Source organism: Epinephelus lanceolatus, chromosome 4, assembly GCF_041903045.1.
Source record: "Epinephelus lanceolatus isolate andai-2023 chromosome 4, ASM4190304v1, whole genome shotgun sequence".
NCBI lineage: Eukaryota > Metazoa > Chordata > Actinopteri > Perciformes > Serranidae > Epinephelus > Epinephelus lanceolatus.
Genome location: NC_135737.1, coordinates 42,993,888 through 43,014,949, shown reverse-complemented (window position 1 = coordinate 43,014,949; position 21,062 = coordinate 42,993,888). Strand labels below are relative to the sequence as shown.

The 21,062-nt window shown below is 44.2% G+C and overlaps 1 protein-coding gene and 1 pseudogene across 4 annotated transcripts; one reads left to right on the top strand and one right to left on the bottom strand.

The window, feature by feature from the left end:
• Positions 1 to 120: 120 nt before the first annotated feature.
• Positions 121 to 1,116, top strand: LOC144462761 (elongation factor 1-beta pseudogene; annotated as a pseudogene). The gene has a single exon (XR_013490985.1). The product of XR_013490985.1 is annotated as an elongation factor 1-beta pseudogene (transcript).
• Positions 1,117 to 1,671: 555 nt separating this feature from the next.
• sgpp2 (sphingosine-1-phosphate phosphatase 2) lies at positions 1,672 to 19,995 on the bottom strand. 3 transcript variants are annotated; one of them, XM_033630919.2, is made up of 5 exons: positions 19,634 to 19,995; positions 17,421 to 17,582; positions 8,844 to 9,023; positions 4,632 to 4,721; positions 1,672 to 2,405 (listed from the first exon to the last, which is right to left on the bottom strand). In XM_033630919.2, the coding sequence occupies exons 1-5, from the start codon at positions 19,847 to 19,849 to the stop codon at positions 1,860 to 1,862; spliced, it is 1,194 nt and encodes a 397-aa protein (XP_033486810.2). In that variant the 5' UTR covers positions 19,850 to 19,995; the 3' UTR covers positions 1,672 to 1,859. The 3 variants fall into 3 exon arrangements, with proteins under 3 accessions (XP_033486810.2, XP_033486811.2, XP_078023450.1); XM_033630920.2 differs by lacking the exon at positions 8,844 to 9,023; XM_078167324.1 differs by lacking the exons at positions 17,421 to 17,582; positions 19,634 to 19,995 and adding an exon at positions 13,783 to 13,936.
• Positions 19,996 to 21,062: the final 1,067 nt, after the last annotated feature.

Here is a 21,062-nt window from a genome sequence, read left to right as displayed (position 1 = left end):
GCATCTGTGTGTGGGCTTGTGCAGGCATGCCTGGTCTTAATTTAGGTTACTTGTGCCTTGGGGTTAGTGCATGGTAATTAATCTCAGTGACTCATTACCTGTTGCTTTGTTGCCTTGGTTCTTCCAGTGGCCACACTGCTGAAACCACCCTCACACACGACGTCCCCATGCAGGAAGTCATCAAGCACAACTTTCCCACGCAAGACGAATCCTTGCAGGCCCGTCCAACTTCCACAAAAACTGTGCTTGGCGACATGAGCACGACAGCCGGCCTCAAAGCTCTCAATGACTTCCTGGCAGACAAGAGCTACATGGAGGGCTATGCGGCGTCGCAGGCTGACACAGCAATGTTCGACGCCATCCCCTCCTCTCCCTCCTCGACCTTCTGCCACGTCATGCGCTGGTATAAACACATCAAGTCCTTCCAAAGGGAAAGAGCCAGCCTCCCAGCAGCTAAGAGTCAGTTTGTCCTTCCAGCCGCGACAAACACCACCAGCGACGACGACGACGACATAGATCTATTTGGCTCGGACGACGAGGCCGAGAGCGCGGAGGCGGAGAGAATCAAGGAGCAGCGCCTTGCCGAGTACGCCGCCAAGAAGTCTAAGAAGCCAGCTCTCGTCGCCAAGTCCTCCATCCTGCTTGATGTCAAGCCCTGGGACGACGAGACGGACATGGCCAAGCTGGAGGAGTGCGTTCGCAGTGTCAGTATGGATGGGCTGCTGTGGGGGCAGTCCAAGCTGGTCCCGGTGGGCTACGGCATCAAGAAGCTCCAGATAGGATGCGTGGTGGAGGATGATAAAGTGGGCACAGATCTGCTGGAGGAATCCATCACCGCCTTCGAGGAATATGTTCAGTCTGTGGACGTGGCTGCCTTCAATAAGATCTGAATCATACCGACACAGACTAATTTCACTGAATGGTACCATCTGATGTTCTCTGATCTCGGCTTAAGATAGGTGATGTGATATGAAACACAGTGTTCAACCACTATTCCAACATCCGCGTAATACAACTGAAGCTCAGGTCCTTTATTTGAAAAGACTGTTTATCCTTTGATATAAGTACAAAATATTCTTGCCTTCAAACATCAAATAAAGCCATTCTAACTTTTCACTCTCTGGCATTAAGTCTTTTCTTATTAGAGTGCGTGTTTTTATACGGTAACATCGCCTGTATGTCGACACTCCACTATCAATACAAAGAAACTGTTGCAGCCAGTAGCCTCCCATATGAAAGTGAGCCGTGCCAGATAACAAGCAGTCTTGTAAATTAAGTCTGACAGGTGCTCCGGCATTCCTTCAAACTCTACTGTAGCAAAGCGAGGTTAACTCTTTCATTGCTGCTCTGTTCCCGAACATACAATTAGCAGGCCAGTATGGTGAAGCAGATGGCCTGTTCCAACCCAGCCATGTGATACGACTTGAGGGACAAAGACAGGTGCCGCTGAAATCAAGTTGCCAAGTTTCACTTAAACTGGTTTTGTTTTTCCTGGCTGGTGCGAACATGTCTGGATTAAGGTGGGGTTCTCCCGTTTGCTTCTTAATGTGGAAATGTTTTGGCATGTGTGGCCTCTGTAATACGCAGCACATCAATAACTCAGCGCTACAGCCTTGACTACACAAATCAAATAACGATCGAACTGGGAAGTCATAAAAACTTCATTGCTACGTGAGCAAAACATTTTATTTGCTTTCAGCTTTGTTACAAATACACTCTTGTGAATTATGCCCGGCAAAAGCTTCTTGTGTAAGAAAGTTAACATGTAAAAAAAAAAAGGTCATTTGATACACAGTGAAATAAATATGAGGTAAATTGTTCAGTTCAGGTCATTTATACATCAGTCTTGTGTTAATAGGTCATAGTATCCCCAGTAGAATGAAGACTCTATTGACCAGTATCGAATTAACAAGTCCAACAGCTGTGTATGTGACAAACTTATACGGCACCTCGATCTCTCGCTTCCTCCTGGCACTGTCGTCACTTTTTGGCACTCTGTACCATGCGTACAACACCTGCAGGCTCAGTGTCTTCACCACCTGCCGAGTTCCCACTAAGGCTACAGCTCCCACCACAAAGCGAGCAGCACCCAGTGCCAGGACAGTCGGCGTCAGTGTGGGTAGGGGTACAGGAAGAACCCCCTTGGGCTCAAAAGTCTCCCCCAGCTGCTCATTCACCCAGTATCCCACAGAGCACCCGGCCCCGACCCCGAGAATGGTGGTCGTATCCCCCCGCGTGGGGCTGTAATGGTCCAGCTCTGGGTACGTGTAGCTGAGGAAGAGGAGCAGAGACAACGCCACGACGGGGGAGATGCTGCTCCGGAGCTGGAAGTTGTCGAAGGTTTCCCAGTATGGGTAAGTGAGGAACAAGATGATGGCTGAGATCAAAGCGCCACAGATCACATCCTGAAAGCAGAAGAATGACAACATTTTGAGCTGGAATGCTTAAAGGGACAGTTCACCCCCAAATCAAAAATACATTTGGATTGTTTTGGCGTGAGCTGCCGGGTGTTGGAGATACTGGCCATGGAGATGTCTGCCTTCTCTTGAATATAATGAAACAAGATGGCACTCAGCTTGTGGTGCTCAAAGCGCTGAATACATACATTTAAAAATTCAACAGCAATGTCTCTTTCCAGAAATCATGACCCAGTTACAGACCTTGTTATGAGCAGTAGATCTATTGTCCTTCTACCGAACTACCCCCTTCAACCATATCGCACTGTGGAAGGAAGTGTGCATCTACTCATGGACAATAGGCTTGTGATGGCGTGAGGTGTAACGTTAGCTAGCTAGGTGAGCTTGCAGCACACTTCCTTCTGCACAGTTGACAGGTGTAGTTCAGTAGGAAGAAAATGGTTCCTACATGAAACTGCTCACAACAAGGTGTGTGGATTATTCTGAGTGACCCGGTCATGATAATAATAAGTATTATTATTAAGGGCTGTCAAATGATGGAGGCAGATGAGACGACGCTGCTCGGCCCCGTGAATGGAGCATTTACATTTAAAAAAATGCCCAGTGGAACTGTTGATAGGAGCACCGTTCTCAGCAGTGAGAAATTTTCATACCATCGGAGTCCCACAAGCCTGAATATCACCTCAAAGTAAAGAATTTAGCAGCGAACCTGAACATCCGAGCTAGCACAGCCTCTGATGCTAGCACTAGCATTTAGCCTCGTCGAGCCACACTCAACCAGGTGTTCAGACTGAGCAAGTGTACCTGTGAGTAGAGATGTACCGGTACCACTTTTCCCTTCCCGATACCAATTCCGATCCCTGACCCTTAGGTATCTGCCGATACCGAGTACCGATCTGATACCAGCGCGTAAAATAAAACTGGATGGGATATGAATTGCTGTATGTCTCGACTCCTAAAACTCTATGTAAAATATTAAGAAATAAATACATAATAGTAGAATGAATGCCATAAAACTTTTTTTTTTTATTATTATTATCCAGTGTTGACACAGATCAAGACACAGGTTAAAGTGCAGCCACACAATTTGGTAAAAAGCCATTTTAAATGCTACAGTAGAATGCTTTTTAAACTCCGCTCCGTTTCGTTTGCCTGTAGCGTGCGTATGCGTAATGACATGAGGCATTACGTGGTATCGGATTGGTCATAGGCTGTACTCGCCGATACCCGATACCGCATTTTAGGCAGTATCAGAGGCATTTCAGATACTGGTATCGGTACAACTCTACCTGTGAGTGACTAACAACCTTGCAAAATGGACTGCAGACCAGTTTGGGTGGTAGATGACAGGGGGACAATTGTGTCCAAAATGCAGCAGCTTTACCATGACACATTTGTCCAAGTTCGTTTGAATTGAATTTTTTAAAAATACTTTAACAGCAAAAACTGATGTATGCCATTAATTTAGATTAATTAATCACAGAGCATGTAATTAATTAGATATTTTTAATCACTTTTTATTTCATCTTTATTTTTTTTAATTTTTATTTTGGTGTTTTGAGTACCACACGCAGAGTGCCATCTAGTTCCATTATACTCAAGAGAAGGCAGACATCGCCATGGCAAATATCTCCAACACTCAGCAACTCACACGAAAGCAATCTAGATTAATAAACAGCACAGAGGAAAAACATGAATTCTCAATCTTGTCTTTCTAACAGTAGCTTAAAATACATTTTTCCCCTTTCCTGCCAAGAGTAGAGGACAAGATCAATACCACTCTCATGGTGCTGATCGGTGTATTTGTTACCTACTGGCTGCTGGCTTTAGTGGACAGATATGAGAGTGGTATTAAACTTCTCATCTAACCCTCATCAAGAAAGTGAATATGCACGTTCCACAAATTTTTTTGTGTATGTATGAAAAAATATTCCTCATCAAGCAGTTTTCAGTGATGAGGTCACCCTGACTAATGTGTGCTTAAACATGACTGATTTTATAACTTTTATAGCTTCATATTACGGCGTCGTGATTTTCAAATGAAATGAAGACAACATAAAGTTTCTCCTGAGTTATGAGTCTTGGATCAAAGCCTCAGCCAGACAGTTTAACCAGACACAGATATGAATTATGAATCCTGCGTTGAGCTTGAATGTTTTATGCTCGAGTATGAGTGTGAGCGTGTGTGCGTGTGTGTGTGGGGGACTAGCTCACCAAAACTGAGTGCATGCCAGTGTAGAGGCGGCTCAGACACACCAAAGACGACAGCGTCAGTGCGATCAGCAAACCCACCTCGAACTGGAACTGTGACAAAAACAAAACACTGAGATCACTAACCATCACAGCGTCTGATCTGTGGATACGTCACACACACACACAATGACAAACACCACCACCCTGATTAGGGACATAAAAGATGAAATCTGTGAGAGCAGAATGTCATGTGTCATGTGTCTCAGATTCCTGACATTCCTGAGTGGAAACACAAGAGCAGTTGTTGTTCAGTGCTTCTTTTTAACCTTCCTCCTCTTTTTCCTGTTAGTTTTTGATCAAATCGTCCATTCGTCAATCCTCATAATGGCGACGTGTACCTCCTCTTTCTGCCGCTTATCCACTCTGCCGGGTTGATGTACTGCCTGTCATCAATTCACCGCTCCTTTATTCCTCTACTGTCTCTCCATCTTCTCTCCCCTCCCTCCTTTACCTACGGCGGCAGGTTTTGTTCCCCGCTCCATTTCAATAACAGTGAGAAGAGAGGCCTTGTGTATTCATTCACCTCCTCCGCCCTCCCCTCCTGTGCCCCCCCCCTTGCCTTTTTTCCTGTGTCTTTTCCTGTCTTTTGCAGCTGGAAGCCTATTCACTGGTAGTTCATGAAGAGAGGGGTTTTTTTGAATGGCCACAAAGGATGCCGGGGACAGGAGGGGGTCACTCTGTGATTGACTGTCGTGACCTCCGACCTGCTCCGGGAACTGGGCGAGCTGCCCCGAGGCCCTGTGGCTATTCAGGAGCCTCTGCAACAGCCAGCTACTCATCTGAAGCTATGCGTGCTCTTTTCTTTCAGGGGAATCCTTGAGGAATTTCAGGCCACAGTTAAATGCATTACTGTACACGGGCTGTCTCAAGTTGCTGAGATGATTTCTCTGACCTTGAGGACGACACAGTGAGAAAATTAAGCAAGTAGCTGAAATGCTGTGAGCACAAATCAGGCTGACAGCTGAGGAGGCTGTAAACTACTGACTAAAGTAGTCACTCAGCTCTTCATTTAAACACAGAGCTTGATTAGGACAGCCTATGATTGAGCCGCTGAGTGTTTTATTGACTTGGCCGTAGAGTGTGAGAGATAAAGAGAGGAAGAGTCAGGAGGAGGAGACATGGACTGACAGTCATTGACTCAGTCGAGTCCATCAGAGGACCAAACAGCAGCTCGACGGGTGTGGCTGATGGTGACTGATGGTGACTGCTGGCCCCGCCCCTCCCTGCCCATTGTCCAACAGCTCAGTCAGGACCCGGTGATGGACAGCGGGGCCACTCCCTTCATCCCACTCAGACGCCAGTGAGCTGGCTGCCCTCCGCAGCCTCCCACTGCCTCAAACTCTTTGCCTTCAACACTTTGACTCGAGTGAAGCTGGATCGACTGATTTAACACTAACTGGTGCCTCGCTAGTCTTTAAAGGAATTCATCAAATTCAATAGCGATTTAATAGCACTGCTAATGAGACACCTATTGTCACAATTACAGTTCAACAGCCACTTAGCCTGTGCTAGCTCTAATGAGATCTGAGCACATCATTTGCAGGCAGCAGTGGTGGTAATATCATTTTTTTTATAGTAAGGAGTAGTGTGACCATTAGCTGTCCCAGCTTTGGTAATAATATCACAGTTGCCAATCAAGGAAGTCTGTTCAGTCATTTTCATAACTCTCTAAATATCAGACTGATGTTGTAGCTTTGGTGAGCTGAGGCTCAGGAGGAACAGCGGTTCGATCCCCAGGTCCTCCAGTCCAAATGTCGAAGTATCCTTAGGCAAGACACTGAACTCAGAATTGAGCTCTAAGTTGAGTGTGTGTAAATGTAACTGAGTAGAAGGTGGCATCCTGTATGATTAGCCTCGGACATCAGTGCATGACTGTGTGTGTGTGTGAATGAGTGAAGGTGGTGTGTAGTGTAAGGTGCTTTGAGTAGAGTGAAAACCAGAACGGTGCTTTACAAATGCAAATCCATTTACCATCTACATTTACAATGCTAATGCTAACATGCTTACATTCAGTAGGTATAATGTTATGGTGTGTCTCAAATCACATACTTCATCAGTACACTTCCATGTAGTATACTATGTGCACTACTCATTGGCGTAGTGCCTGAATTTTGACAAGGTTACCGGAAATGACGACCGCAAATGAGCTAGTTAGCAAACTAGCATTAGCATTCGCGGTACAAAATCATTACAGACTGCTAAATTAACCCAATAAACATACTGCTGGCTTATACCCGACAACAGTATAGTTGTGCTTGGTGCAAAAAACACATGTATTTGTACAATGCAGCAACGTTCACGGTCACGCAGTCCTCGGCTGCCATTTCCAGTTTGAAAAGTGGTCCCTCCCCTTCTGCTACATAGCCAAGATGGTGACCATTGAGGGCGAGAAGTGTCCATAGTTCCACCCTCAACTTCTTGACCGTTTTGAGTGCACCATCCGGGTACTCATAGTGCACTGCATTTTTCCATACTTCTCAGCGTGAACGCACTTATGCACTCAAAATATTAAGTGTAAGTACAGAAGTACGCGATTTGGGACAGAGCATTAGTTTAGCTTGTTAGCATGCTAACGTTTGCTAATCTACACAGAACACACAGCAGTGGCTGATGGGAATGTCATTCAATCTGCAGATATTTGGTCAAGAACAAAGGTATTGGAAAATGAGGAAAAGTTAAGGGATCATCAATATTATGATAATTCCTCATGAGGGGACCATGTGAATGTCTCCACCAAATTTTGTGGCAGTCCGTCCAAAAGCTGTCAAGACATTTCACTGAAACAAAAAGTTTCGACTAAAGACTGAAGTCTTGAAAAAATAGTATAATGTTTTGACCCTAAGGCAGACCTTAAGATGTTCCCTGACAGACACATGAAAGTCTCAACCAAATTTCATGGACACCCAATAGTCAAGACATTTCACTTAATGTCAACCTTTGGCTTTAGAGAAATATCAAGTCAGAGGATCCCCAAAGTCATTAGGCTTCATCCCCTGGGCACCATATATGGATATGGTGCAGTCCATTTGTAATGGGAAGTCGGAATTTCCCAATTCCCAATTGGAAGTCTCAACTGGAATGCCCCCCTTTAAGTCAAACTTCTGACTCAGAAAGTCGGAAGAACCTCACAAACATGACCTTGAATTCCAAGATTGGTGCTCAGTGCATCAGCAGTAGTGTAAGCTGTGGTATTCTACTGTTTATTAGCACTTCTGTCTTATTTGTGTCTCCTTAAAATAGCTGTACACACAGTACCATGCAACTTCTCTCTGTAGACATGTTGCTACAGTCCTGTGGTTAATTGGTATTGCTAACAATGGACGACCTAGCTGGAAGTTGCATTGTAAACAACATCTTGGTTTTCCGACTTATTGCACTGGAACACAGTCAGTTCGGGTGTGACATCATTCCCAGCTCCGACTTCCGACACACATGGAAGGCAGCATGAGACTTTGGTCATGTGAGACGGTTATATATGGAGGGGATTCCCTGCTCAAGACTGGTCTTTGACTGTGGATATCAACAGTCTTTTTGATCACTCTACTCGTGATGAATGATGACTCTAACGCCTTCACAGTCGATGCTGCGGCCTGTTTTGGACCCCAGCCAGATCCATTTGCTGATGAAGACCATGAGATGCGGCTGAAACCATCTCACACAGCATAATATATTCGTTAAACATATAACAGTTACTAAGCAATGTCATATTTGTGACTAAGTACTGTATCTCACAACTGCCAAGAGAACCTTTGAGCTGGTTCCCTTTGAAACCTGGAGCGAAATCACTTTCCTTGTGCTGCTTTCAGACGCCTTTTGCAAGTATTCAAACCATTGAACCCAAGCAAAGGCAACTCAGTAAGAAATATCACACAAATTGCAAAAAAATTTAGAAAATTAATAATTAAATTATGGTAGAGAATTATTATAATTTTTTGAGTGCTTTTCTTATGTCATTTCCTTGTTTGTTTCTTTCTTTTTCTTTCTTTTTTTTTAACTAGTTTTCTTGTTTTGAATTTTTATTATTTATTTATTTTTTTTTTACTAACTTCTTGCTAACTTTTGGGTCATATTTGTCTGTCATTGCTGACTGCCTTCTTCCCATGTTTTTAAAATAAATCAAGCCACTTTGCTCAGATTTCAAATGCTTAAATCAGAGCCATCAGCGATGCCCACCTGAATCCTGGACTGAGCGCTCAGTAAAACTGTGAAGGAGATGGCGGTGGCGGCCATGGCATGGGTGGAGGGCAGCCCGTACTCGGCATCAACGCGCATCTCCAGCTTGACCACCGGGGGTGAAAGGGGGCGAGGCAGCTTCAGCACATCCTTCATCAACTGGCCGATGTACATCACCAGCTGTGGGAGGAGAGAGGACAAGTGTCTCTGGATGCAGGGTTGAATATCTATTATATTTCTATTTTTAATGTTTTATAAATGTTTGCTTTTATCAGAATGCTACAGTTTAATCAGATTTCACACTGATTTGATTGAACTCTGATTAAGTTGTAGTGCTTGTAAGAACCGTGATGTTATCTGTCCTTATTTAACCCTTTGAAACCTGGAGCGACATCACTTTTCTTGTGCTGCTTTCAGAGATCTTTCACAAGTATTTAAACCTTTGAATCCGAGCAAAATGGTGCGAGGTCTTTCAAAAACATGGGGAAAAAAGGCAATGAGCAACTTGGTAAGAAATGTAATTACTAATAAATTAATATATTTAGAAATGTATTTACAAAATAGGGAAAAAAATATAAATTTATAATTATTACTATTACTATTAATAACATATTGAAAAGTATGGCATAGAATTATTGTAATTTTTTGTTTAATTTTCTCTTTCTACTAATTTATTGCAAATTTTTTGGGTCATTTCTTGCTTTCAGGCATCTTTTGCAAGTATTTAAACCATTGAACACGAGCAAATTGGTGCAATGGCTTTCAAAAACATGGGAAAGCAGTTGAGCACTTTCTTAAGTCATTCCCTTGTTAGTTTGTTTTTAACTTCTGTCCTTTATTTTTTCACAAATTTTTATTTTTTATTTTTCCAAATTCTTGTAAATTTTTGGGTCATTAATTTTTTCCTTGCTCATTGCCTTCTTCCCAATTTTTTTGAAAGAAATCAAGCCAATTTGCTTTGGTTTCAAAGGGTTAAGGAATGCACAAAATGTAAAGTGTATTTTTGGCATCATGGGACAGATTTATCATCTATACTTGGCATGAATAAGTCGACAGCACCATTGCAGTTAAATAGCAGAAAGGAGTGCACAGTGCCGCAGTGTGCTGGCCACAAAAGCAGAAATTAGAGATGGAGGAAGATGATAATAAAATAATGAGTAGAGGAAGTAAAATCCTGATCAGGGTATGGGCTAAAACTAACCACACAGCCTTATAAATAAGTAATCACCATTCCCACTCCACAAAAAAAGGTACTGTACGAGAGTGGAGACCCACCCTGGTATAAAGTGCAGATGCTGCAGTCACACAGAAACAAAATCTATTGTAAGAAACTGAGAATTGAAGAAGGCAGTGTGTGCTGACACAGCGTCTTCAGCCGGCGGGGTCAGACAGAGGGCTCTTGACAGAATGACACACTCCGTGCAAGGTGTGTGTGTGTGTGTGTGTGTGTGTGTGTGTTTGTGTAGTGGTGGTGTAAAGGTATTGGTGTGTGTGTGTCCTGCCAAATGTGCTGCCTATTCTCTTTCATGAGATCCCCAGCAGCCCTCAGAGGGGCAGCCTGCTCCAGCTCCAGGTTTATTTAAAGCTCTGCCTTGTATATTTAATGAATGGCTGTCTTAGCGAGGAGCAGGGAGGCAGCGCACAGAGAGCGAACAGGACACTAATGTGTGTGTTTAAGGGAGAGAATAGAGAGGTTGTTATTACCATCTCTGCTGACACTGTAATCAGGAAATGCTTGTTACCATGGCAAATGAGATATAAAAGTATGTCTGCTGACCTGCTGTTAGTGCAGCAACTTGTGGGCACATAAAGGTACACCGATAGAGAGGGAGAGACAGGGGAGATTATGGAGTACACAAAGTGGCCAAAAATATGTGAACACCAGAACATTATCTCTCATTTTAAAACCGTGGGAATTCACAGGCTGCCATAACATCAAAAAGATGTCGCTGAAGAGTGGAAGCAGAGATTTATGAAACTGGCTGCAGGAATTTGCTCCTGGTCCCTCTTAAGCCTAGTTCACATTACACGATTTTCACCGCGATTTTGACATCACAGAGGATCTTGAGAGCCACCTTGGGTTGGAGGTGAGTCGGCAGATAGTCTGCCACGACGAGTCCTGTGTGAACAAGCCTACGAGCAAGTCGTCTCCTTGTCTGTGACTAGGACTGGATATCTGGCATGCTAGAAAACTGGAGAAGTCTGACTCGACTGACAAAGAGCATCAGCCAATGAGAGGCGGGATACGTCCCACGTCAGCACGCAGGAGGCCGAAAGAAATGTGAGGAGTAGAAGTTGCAGGATTGCCAGGTCTGCTAATTAGCCGCGACTTTGGGCTTGTTTCTAAAGTGGAGCTGCTTATTTGGGCTTGCTCTCTAAACATCACCTTCCTCTATATATATCCGTCTAATAAGTTATTTAAACGCATGATAGTTGCTTCTTTTGAGCTTGTTTCCATAGCCCTGCTTGCTTGTTTCTCTCCCAAGATCTGGCAACACTGACAACCTGGCAAGCAACAACAATGGCGGCGTCCACAGGATCACAGGGAGCGCGTTGTGTTTGGAACCAGGCCCTGGAGGCAGATCTGATTCAACACTGAAGAATATCCATGCCTTACGATGTGTTGTCTCCAAGTTTGGTGACGTCACTGCGTTATCTGGGGCTCTGTCTGCGAGGGCTCGGTGGAGAAATCTTGTGGTGTGCACACACAGGTCGTAACGCAGTTGGCGAGACTCCCGCTGACAGAAACAGACATCGCCAGGTATGAACACTGAAAAGATTACGATAGTCTCCGCGACGCAAAATCAGGGTGAAAATCTTGTAATGTGAACTAGGCTTTAGACTTACGTTGGGGCAACATGAGTATTGGCTGATTCCGTAATAAAGCCTGCCTAACTGTTTAGTGTCTCAGCTCATCCCAAAGGTGGTGGATGGGGTTGAGGTCACGATTTAGGGCTCACTGGTCAATTCTTTCAAAACAAACCTATGAAAACACGCCTTTATTAACCTGGCTTTGAGCACATGGACATTTACCACTCCACTATCACCGTAACTACAGATTTTGAATCTATTCTGTTACCTTTTCATCACGTTTATTGGCTCAGATGCACTGCTCTCAGAGTGTTACATTGTTTCATTGGAATCTTTTTTTGTTGTTTTTGCGGTCTTATTATCGGCTTGTCAGTCATCTTTGAAGCTCTCAAACTGCACTAACCTGTATGAAAGATGCTAAACAAATAAAATTTGAAATGGTTTGATAGAATGTCACACTTAAATGGGGAGAGGGTCTAACTGGCTCTGTCCAAGGTTCAAATATACACCTACCCAAGCTACCATCAATAGCGACCATCAATTTTTTATTCACTCAACCCAGAATTTGAAGAATAACACAAAACTATGCTGTACGCTATGCTGTGCAATCGGTGAAGTGCAGATGTTCCTCTTTTTGTTTGCTAATTAACTGGTTTTAGCAAGTGTCTTGTTGAAGATGATGTCACAGCTGTTACATGCAACGTCACCATGGCGATTAGCTAAAGGGTGTACTCTCCGCAATAGAGTGAGTTGAGATGAGTAGAGTTAAACAATGAGTGGAAATGAGGCATAAGCGTCTCGCCATACTAACAACTCTGTGCGGCTGTAATTACAAGTGCTTTGAGCTAAATGCTAATGTCAGCTTGCTAACATGCACAAAATCTAGACAGTAATTATAATATATGTACTGGGGGGACATAACCTCCCCAATATCCATATGTGCCCCCCAAATATATTGATGAAAAATATATAAAGAAAAAAAATGCTTTGCCGCCGTGACGGACAAACACTCACCACCGTAATCATAATCATAATCATGAATTAACTTAACACGTTGCCATTATTATTATTACTGTTGGTTCAAACACCATATTGTCTCCCTATTTCATTATTTTCAAATGTATTTAAGTGGAAATTGGAATGTAAAATGAATCATATGTATGCTAGAACACTGTCGACAGTTTTTGTAACATGTTAGTATGTCATTATAAACGTCATAAAAAAGTGATAGCGTGTGCACTTTTCCTGTGCGGCTCTCAGTCATATGCTGGCTCCTTAAAAGAGCATAAAAACTCTGTGAACCCCTAATCTAAGATTTTTGTTTCGAATGCTCTAAAACGGCTGTAAAGTTCCTAAAAAAAATTCTCCCAGAAATCTCCACCGAGGGTCTCACAGTAAAGACAAGACTCTGGGATGTCGCGCTCAGTCAAGAAATAGCCAGGACACAGCACGCAACTTCTGGTAAAAACTGCAGATTGGCATTTTCACTTTCAGTCTGTTCACAGATTAAAGAAACAAGTAAAAGTGTGTTAATGACTGAGCTTTAGAGCATCCTTTTTTCATCTTTGGATAGAGTCAGGCTGGCAGTTTTCTGCTGCCTACAGTGTTTGTGCTAAGGCAAGCTAACAGCCTCAAGCTCCATAGTCTGAATAGCCCCAGACCAAAAGTATGTGGACACTCCTGTCTGCATACTTTTGGCCAAAAGACAGAGAATACGCTCAGTAAGCATAACTCAGGGAGATAATGAGACTGAACCCTCCAACACTAATGGCTTGTTATTTCCCATAGCTAAACCTTTCTTTCCCATCTGTCCTTGTCCTCCGGTCATGCATGAACATAAACTTTATTATTCCAATATTTGCATCTACCTACACTGTCCCTACACACTCGCACCCAGAGCGAATATTTGGTACAATGAAGTGGACAATAAACAGTGGACAGACAATGGTGAACCCATTCAACACGTCTGACCCCATCCATTCACCACGACTGTGTATTCATACAACGAGCCATACTGTGTGCACACCATCCACTGCGCCCCCCGCCCCTCTGCCTTCACACAATGAATCTGCCTACCAGTTCAAGTGCTTGCATGATATGATACCCTCGCCCCACCCCCTGCACTCACCATCAACACAAACATGATATTCAGCTGCCTCATGGGCCAGCGTCTCATTGGTGCCTTTGTACGAGCGACATCAAACGACTGAGCCAGGCGCAGTCTGGTCACATTAAGGGAAGAGTTAAAGACAGGTCAAGACACACACGCAGACAGATAGCTGTGCGTGAGCGTGTGTTTCCCCGTGAATAAGTGTATTGATCGAGGCCAGTGCTGCTTTGGACTTTGATCTGTCAACATAGAGTGTGTGTGGGACTGTGTGTGTGTGTGTGTGGGGAAGAGAGGGTAGTGCAGAGGTCACTGTTTGTGTGGAGAAAATGGAGAAATAGAAGATGCAGAGCAGCCCAGTGACCACCAACGTACTGGAAACTACACAGTTGTGCTAAGAGAATTATATTTCTGAAAGCTTCTCTCAACACTGGTGCTAATGAATTTCACTCTTAGGGTCAGTTCTAAGTGATATAAAAATCATCTATGTACACAAAACAGCAACATATCTGAGAATGACACATTCTGCTTCATAAAGATCTTCGTCATCAAACAACATCAAAGCTACCAGAAGTTTAACTTTACCGACTGTGAAACTCATCAAGAGCACATAATAGAGGTCCATTTACACAATGGGTATTTTGGGAGTGATGCCGCTGCCTGCTCTCTTGAACTTATTTTCTGCAGATACATAATAGTTCCTCCGTAATATGACTGTGGAGCCAATATGCCAAATCCCTACAGCGTGGCTCCTGCAATTTACTGAGATCGCCTTAATGAGGCAGGAGAATTTCTTCTGGGGCCAATTTTAAAGTTTTGCTCGGCCTTTACTGGCCTGCTCGCTGACTTACAATCCTCTGGTGTTCCTTTAGAAACTTTTATATATGTGCTTTTTGGAATGTGGCTTTTCCAGAGTTTTGTGCCGTTATTGTTTTTTGCTGAGTGGGTCTGCACGTCTCCACTGATGCAAAGAATAACCTCATTAACTGCAAATTGTTTTTAAGCACTCTGAATGTGTAGAGCAACAAGTCTAAGTCTACTGCAATGGTAGATTTTCACCCAAAAATCAGGGACTCCTAAAGTAACAGTCAGGGTGCAGAGAGACAAGACGATGAAAGGAGCAGAGAGGCAATGGGCAAACGTCATCGAAGCATCGAATAAACTTGCTGTATCGGCTCAGTTTTAAAGCTACAGTGAAGATACTGTTCTCATATCAAACTCAAGGACCTAAGGCCTGCATTGGTACCAACCACGTTATGCTATCTTGTCGTGTCTGTTTGGGAAGTAAGGAGCATAACAGTGGATAAATGAGACTTGGATTATGCTGCACAAGTTGTGTGACTCCTATGACTTCAGTTCATCAAGACTTTTCGGATTCTCTGTCTCTGCATGCGAGAAAATCCATCCATCCATTTTTGTCCATTTATCCCGGGCAGGGTCAAGGGGCAGCAGGCCAAGCAAAGCACCCCAGACGTCCCTCTCCCCAGCAACACTTTCCAGCTCCTCCTGGGGGACCCCAAGGTGTTCCCAGGCCAGATGAGATATGTAATCCCTCCAGCATGTTCTGGGTCTGCCCCAGGGCCTCCTACCAGTTGGACGTGCCTGGAGGATCATGATCAGATGCCTGAACCACCTCAACTGACCCCTTTCAACACGAAGGAGCAGCAGCTCTACTCCCGAGCTCCCTCCGGATGTCCGAGCTCCTCACCCTATCTCTAAGGCTGAGCCCAGACACCCCACGGAAGAAACTCATTTCGGCTACTTGTATCCGTGATCTCATTCTTTCGGTCACTACCCAGAGCTCATGACCGCAGGTGAGGGTTGGGACGCAGATGGAGCAGTAAATCGAAAGCTTCGCCTTTCAGCTCAGCTCCCTGAAGCAGCTGCTTCAGTATAAAAGAATCTGCCTCAGACTTTTATCTTAAAACAATATGGGCGGAAGCCTGCTGCTAAGGCACTGACACAACTTTAGATTTGTAAATGGTTTGTAAGGCAGGTGATGACTTAACCTGCCTCTTCAATAGCTTCCATTTTAGTGGACAGTTAGGGAAAAAAATGCACATGTAATGACGGTGATTAGTAGACTGACTGAATGTGGAAAAACTGAGACATACTGTTGAATTTGCACATATTGTTTTGAGGACATCGCAGGCTGTTCAGCATTTTACAGAATGAAAATCTTTACACTAAAAAAAGGGGGAAAAAGTTTGAAGGGGTTGGTATTTATAGGTTATTATGCAGTGGTTTTGTTTGTCTGGCCCACTTGAGATCAAATTGTGCTGTTTGTGGCCCCTGAACTAAAATGAGTTTGACACAGATGTGAGTTTGGCTGATCCTGGGCCAAGGCCATGTAGCTGAAAAAATTGTCTTCTGGGAGTTAAGAGTTTTTGTCATTGAGTGTGACCATTGTCTGCCATCGTCAAAACTTTACATGCAGTTCTCCATGTCATGGTGTGTGCCCTCTATGCTGTAAGTGGATTTTTGATATTCCAAACAGCACAGTAGGTGTGTGATTTGCATAACACTATGCTACAATAATACCATACAACACGGCAATGTAATTCATGACCATATGGTTAATGACAGTTATTGTTTTCTAAGTCAACCAAAGTCACCCTGCAAGTAAAGCCAACAGAGGGTACTGAAGGACACCGGGGTCCATGTGTGTATAATGAGTGTGCGTGTCCGTTATGGGCCTGCAATGTGTGTGCTCATGCATACAAGTCTTAATTTGCATGGGTGCACTTCAAACATTGGCGTGAGTTGCCAGATTTGTGTGAGAGACAGAGACAGAGGAGAGAGAGTGCACAGCCCTCCATGAACCTTAGATAACTCCACCAGCACAATGGCAGGGTGCTGTTAGAAGTGCGGGGTGATGCGCCCCGAGGGCTGACAGACCAAATGTTCGGTCCAGAGAGAGAAAGCTCACAGCGCTGATGAGGCCAATAAAACACTCTGCTGGTAGACTAGGGGGAGGAGAACACAGAGTAAAGCTGGTAATGCCTAACTAGAGGGAGGGCAGTGAGTGTGTTTAGCAGGCGAGGCGGGGAGTGCGAGCGTGTGTGTGTTGGTGTTTATGTGAGTTTGAAAGGAGTTCACACAAGGGCCTGGTGCAGCCAGGATGCCAGAAGAATGGTGTCTCTTCCCCTGAGGGGCCAAACAAGGGGTTCAGACGCGGGGCACTCACCAAGCGCTCGGGGCGGGGACACAAAGGGCACAAAAACACACTGCCTATCACACACAGTACAAGAGTGAGGGTGACTGTGTTTCCCTCAGAGTGTCAAATACACTCCTTCTGGGATCACATCTGACATGTTTTCAGGGTCTCTTGTTGTAATGTGCTGGAGTCCGTCAGAACAAACATCTAAAGGGGAGATCCTTGACTTTTTTTTCCACTTATGTGTCCACATGTGTGGCCTCTCACCATGTCAAGGGCCCCCGGTCAGGCTGGCCCCACTGGCCCCCAGGCCTGGGGATATATGAACACAATGGTGTCAGAGACAGGTCACTGGAGGGGGGAGAAGGATGAAAGGAGGTTGAAAGGTGAAAAGGGAGAGATGAAGAGCAGAGAGAAGAGGGGTGGCATTGTGGCACCAACGGACATCAGACTGAAGACGGCTGAAGTGCACACACACATTTTCTCTCCAGCTGTGACTTACGGTCCACATGTTGACGAGGCGTCGGCACAGGAACGGGTCCAGGTTCCAGTGTATGCATGGCAGGCAGGTGATGTAGAAGATTTCATGGCCTAAGCCTGCAGAGAGCAGGAAGAGGAAGTGCAACAGGTGGTTCCTCACCTCGTACTGAGGCCTGCTGCAGCCCTGCAGAGTAAACACAAATTTAACCAAATTTTCAAAACTAAAATGCAATTCATGTGCTACCCATCCACTACTGTTACGCAAATATTGGGCTTTGGTTCACCGAGAAAACATATACTGCCAACATATACTGCAGAAGAAGAGTGCCAGTCAAACATTAAACGAAGGGAAACAATGGCTGTATCATACCAAGAGAGCACAGTGGCCAATGGAAATAGAGGGTTTTGAACAACTTATATTACAGCTATGTGCTCTTGGAAGAATTCTGGTAACAGTCCTGTGTAGATATGTGCGTTAAAAGCCATCCAGAGACAACAAAGACGGCGTGCAGTGGCTGCAATGCAATGTGCATCATCGCTTATTTGCAGAGGCTGTTCCCATAGCACTTACTCGTTTTTACCTTTTAACAATACACCAACATTTCCAGCTCCCCAAACTGCATATTTTTTCGCGATAACTCAAGATTTTTTTTTTTTTTTGCATTTTTCGGCTTTTCCCTCAGGTTTTTGTGAGAGTAAACGGAAAATGCACATAAGAAGAGGTGGCTGGAAATGCACCTACAGATCAACCACAAAATATGATGGCACCAGGCGCTTGAAGACGCCTCCTGGAGCGGTATCAGATCAGTTTACATCTGCCAGCCAACACTGCAGTCACACTATGTTGTGTCCTATGTTGGCTACACGCCTCTCACCTTTTTCACAACTTCTTTGTATTACATTTCATCGTTTATAGCAGCAGCAAGCACTGGATTCTTCTGTCCAATTGATCAAAGCAACACATGAACACAAGCACAATTTAGTACTGGCATTCCATGGCTGTAGGTGACCCACAAGAGACAAATTCAAAACGAGTGCCGAGACTTTAAGGCCTTGTTCAGACTGCCAGCCCAGATCTGTTTTTTGGCATATCCAGGTTGTATCCAGATTGACTGTAGAGAGTCTGGACAGCAAAGAACCACATGAAATTTGATTTTTGCAAATCAGATCTGAACCATATTAGGGGGTGGTTTGAAATGCGATTCCAATCGGACATCCACGGATGTGTCTCTGTCCAGCTGCTCTGAACACTCCAATCGGATTTCAAATTGTCTTTAAACATGACACATGATGACATCAAATCCAGAGTGACAGAAGTGCTGGGTGGAAGCATGCTGCTACTAGCTGAGGACAACAATGAGAACAACAGTCCGTGAACAGACACCAAATAAAATTCAGTACAACTTGATGGCACAACTGCATGGAGGGTAAAATGATGGAACTCCATCTGTAATGCTTCTGTGTTGGAAAGCTGTGTCACCGGTGCTGCTGCGTAGTTACTGATGCCTGTGTTGTTTCAACCCATGATGATATCAGGACACACAAATCTGATCACTTGCAAATAACAGTGTGAACAATCTGTCCTCAAATCAACTCTGACATGCCTGCAGAACGTGGCCTCTGTCTCATACTGTATGCATCAAGCTCCAAAATGCTGGATCCTACATTTCCCATAACACAACAGGCATCTTTCATGAGACCTGAAGCTTGACAAAGATATTCCAGAGCAACTGAGTTCATTACCCAACAGCTGTTACAGGCTGAGTTGTCATGATGACTCCTGGTGGAGTTATTAATACAAAACAATGTCCCTTCTGAACGCCCCTCTGTGGAGGAGCTCCATTTACTGCACATTATCTAAGGGTCCTGGCTCCCTAAGCCAGGAAACACCTTGACTGTGTTTGTCTCCACTTTGTCAACAGCCTAAATAAGTTGTTTGCGTAAGAAAAGGGAGACACAGAAGAATGTAAACATCCCACACAGTAAGTCATTGTGCAGATGAGGATCTGGTGGCGGACAGAGACACCCAGACAAACTAGAAAAGCCAGTCACTGTTTGGTTTGCATGATCTTTAACACATCTAAATGTTCCTTTAAGCGCATTATTAACTCCTATAAACCTCCACAGCAGTGTTCTATAGTAATGTGAAGCAGAGCTGTGACACCACAAGTTAATTTAAGCCTTTGATATTATCTAAACGATGTGGGAATCAAATGCACTTGTAACTAAACTTACACCATTCTCCTTGTATTGATAGTTTGAGTTCTTATCCTGGTGGTCCCATCTTCCCTTCAGCTGTCCACGTGGTTCCTCTGCGTGGACTGGGGTTCCAGTCGGAGCGCGCGTCCTCTCTTTGCTGTGATGCGCGGCGTCGACTAGGAAGAGTCCGCATCGTCTCTGGAACTGGGCCACGAGCTCCGAGTCGTGGAGGTACGCCAGGAGCTCCAGCATGTTAGGTGGAAGAGGAGCAGGTTGATGTGGATTCTCTGAGCAGGAGAAGTAACTGAAGGGGAAATTTGCGCGGCCAGGGCGCACAGCTCCGGACAGGTGCGGCTGCAGGTGTGCGCCTCGGGTGTGCGCAGTGGGGCGTGGCTACAGGTGGGCTGAAAAGGTTGTCTGCAGGAGCAAAAAGTTGTCCGACCTTTATACTGGGATGGTGTTATCACAGTAGAGCAAGAGGAAGGACGATTTAAACAGTGATGGCAGGGTGGAGTATGTTTACATTGCTGAGGAATGTATAGGCTATAAAGTAAGAAGGCAGTTCATTGGTCCAAAACCAGGCTGATATTGGTTTCAGTTGTTAAACATGAGATATGACTGATCATATATATCCAGAGAAGAGAGCAGAGTGCAACTTTTATCTGCACCCATCACTCTGCATACAATATTTGCAGTAAATAATCAGATCTATGAACATTTTGGACACAAAGCACACATATGGTTTAGGGGAAATAAGATTGCATTTTTAAAAGGTGATTCTCCATCACTATGGTAATGCTTTCAAATTGAATGTCAGTGTTGTTCCTGCTGTGACAGAGAGCTGTTGATGCAGGAAGTGTTTGCTAATTTCCAAAGAAATTACAAATCAGCAACATTTTGAGGACCTGAAAGTGGAGTCTGGGACACTCAGTACGTCCTGAAGGTGCCAGAAATAAAGAGTACTCGTTCATATATTCACCATAAACTCTGTAAATTGGACAGAATGACACAGACAGTCAGATCGGCCTATGGTCAAGTTTCTTGTCTCTGATCTATGAGATGTATATCTAAGAATGAGACTGTCATGACACATCCATTTGGATCAATATATCCATGACATGATCAACAATCCGATATCATCGAAAGTGAAAACACTGAATAATACTGTCACCCTTAAGAGCAGCCAAGAAAAACACAATTAGAGTGTTTACTGATGTCGTCTTGTATCAACAGGCCTCTGACTTTAACTGAAATCATGTCATGGCAGACTTTGTGACATCAGCAAAGTGGACTCAGGTCACATGACTTGGACTTGAGTCAGACTTGAGTCACAAATTTGATGACTTTAGACTCGACTTGACAAAATCAAGAAAGACTGCAGCACTGCTATTTATCTGATTAAGTTCAGTAGCACATGTTCTAACAAACTTGTTTACAAATCAATACAGTTTTTAAAAAACATTCA

Excerpts from the sequence above, each read along its gene's own strand:
- sgpp2 (XM_033630919.2), bottom strand. The coding sequence starts at position 19,849 with ATGCTGGAGCTCCTGGCGTACCTCCACGACTCGGAGCTCGTGGCCCAG. Across the intron at positions 17,583-19,633 it reads ATCAATACAAGGAGAATGGT|GGCTGCAGCAGGCCTCAGTA; the intron begins GTAAGTTTAGTT and ends TTTACTCTGCAG. Across the intron at positions 2,406-4,631 it reads CTGGCATGCACTCAGTTTTG|GATGTGATCTGTGGCGCTTT; the intron begins GTGAGCTAGTCC and ends TTCTGCTTTCAG.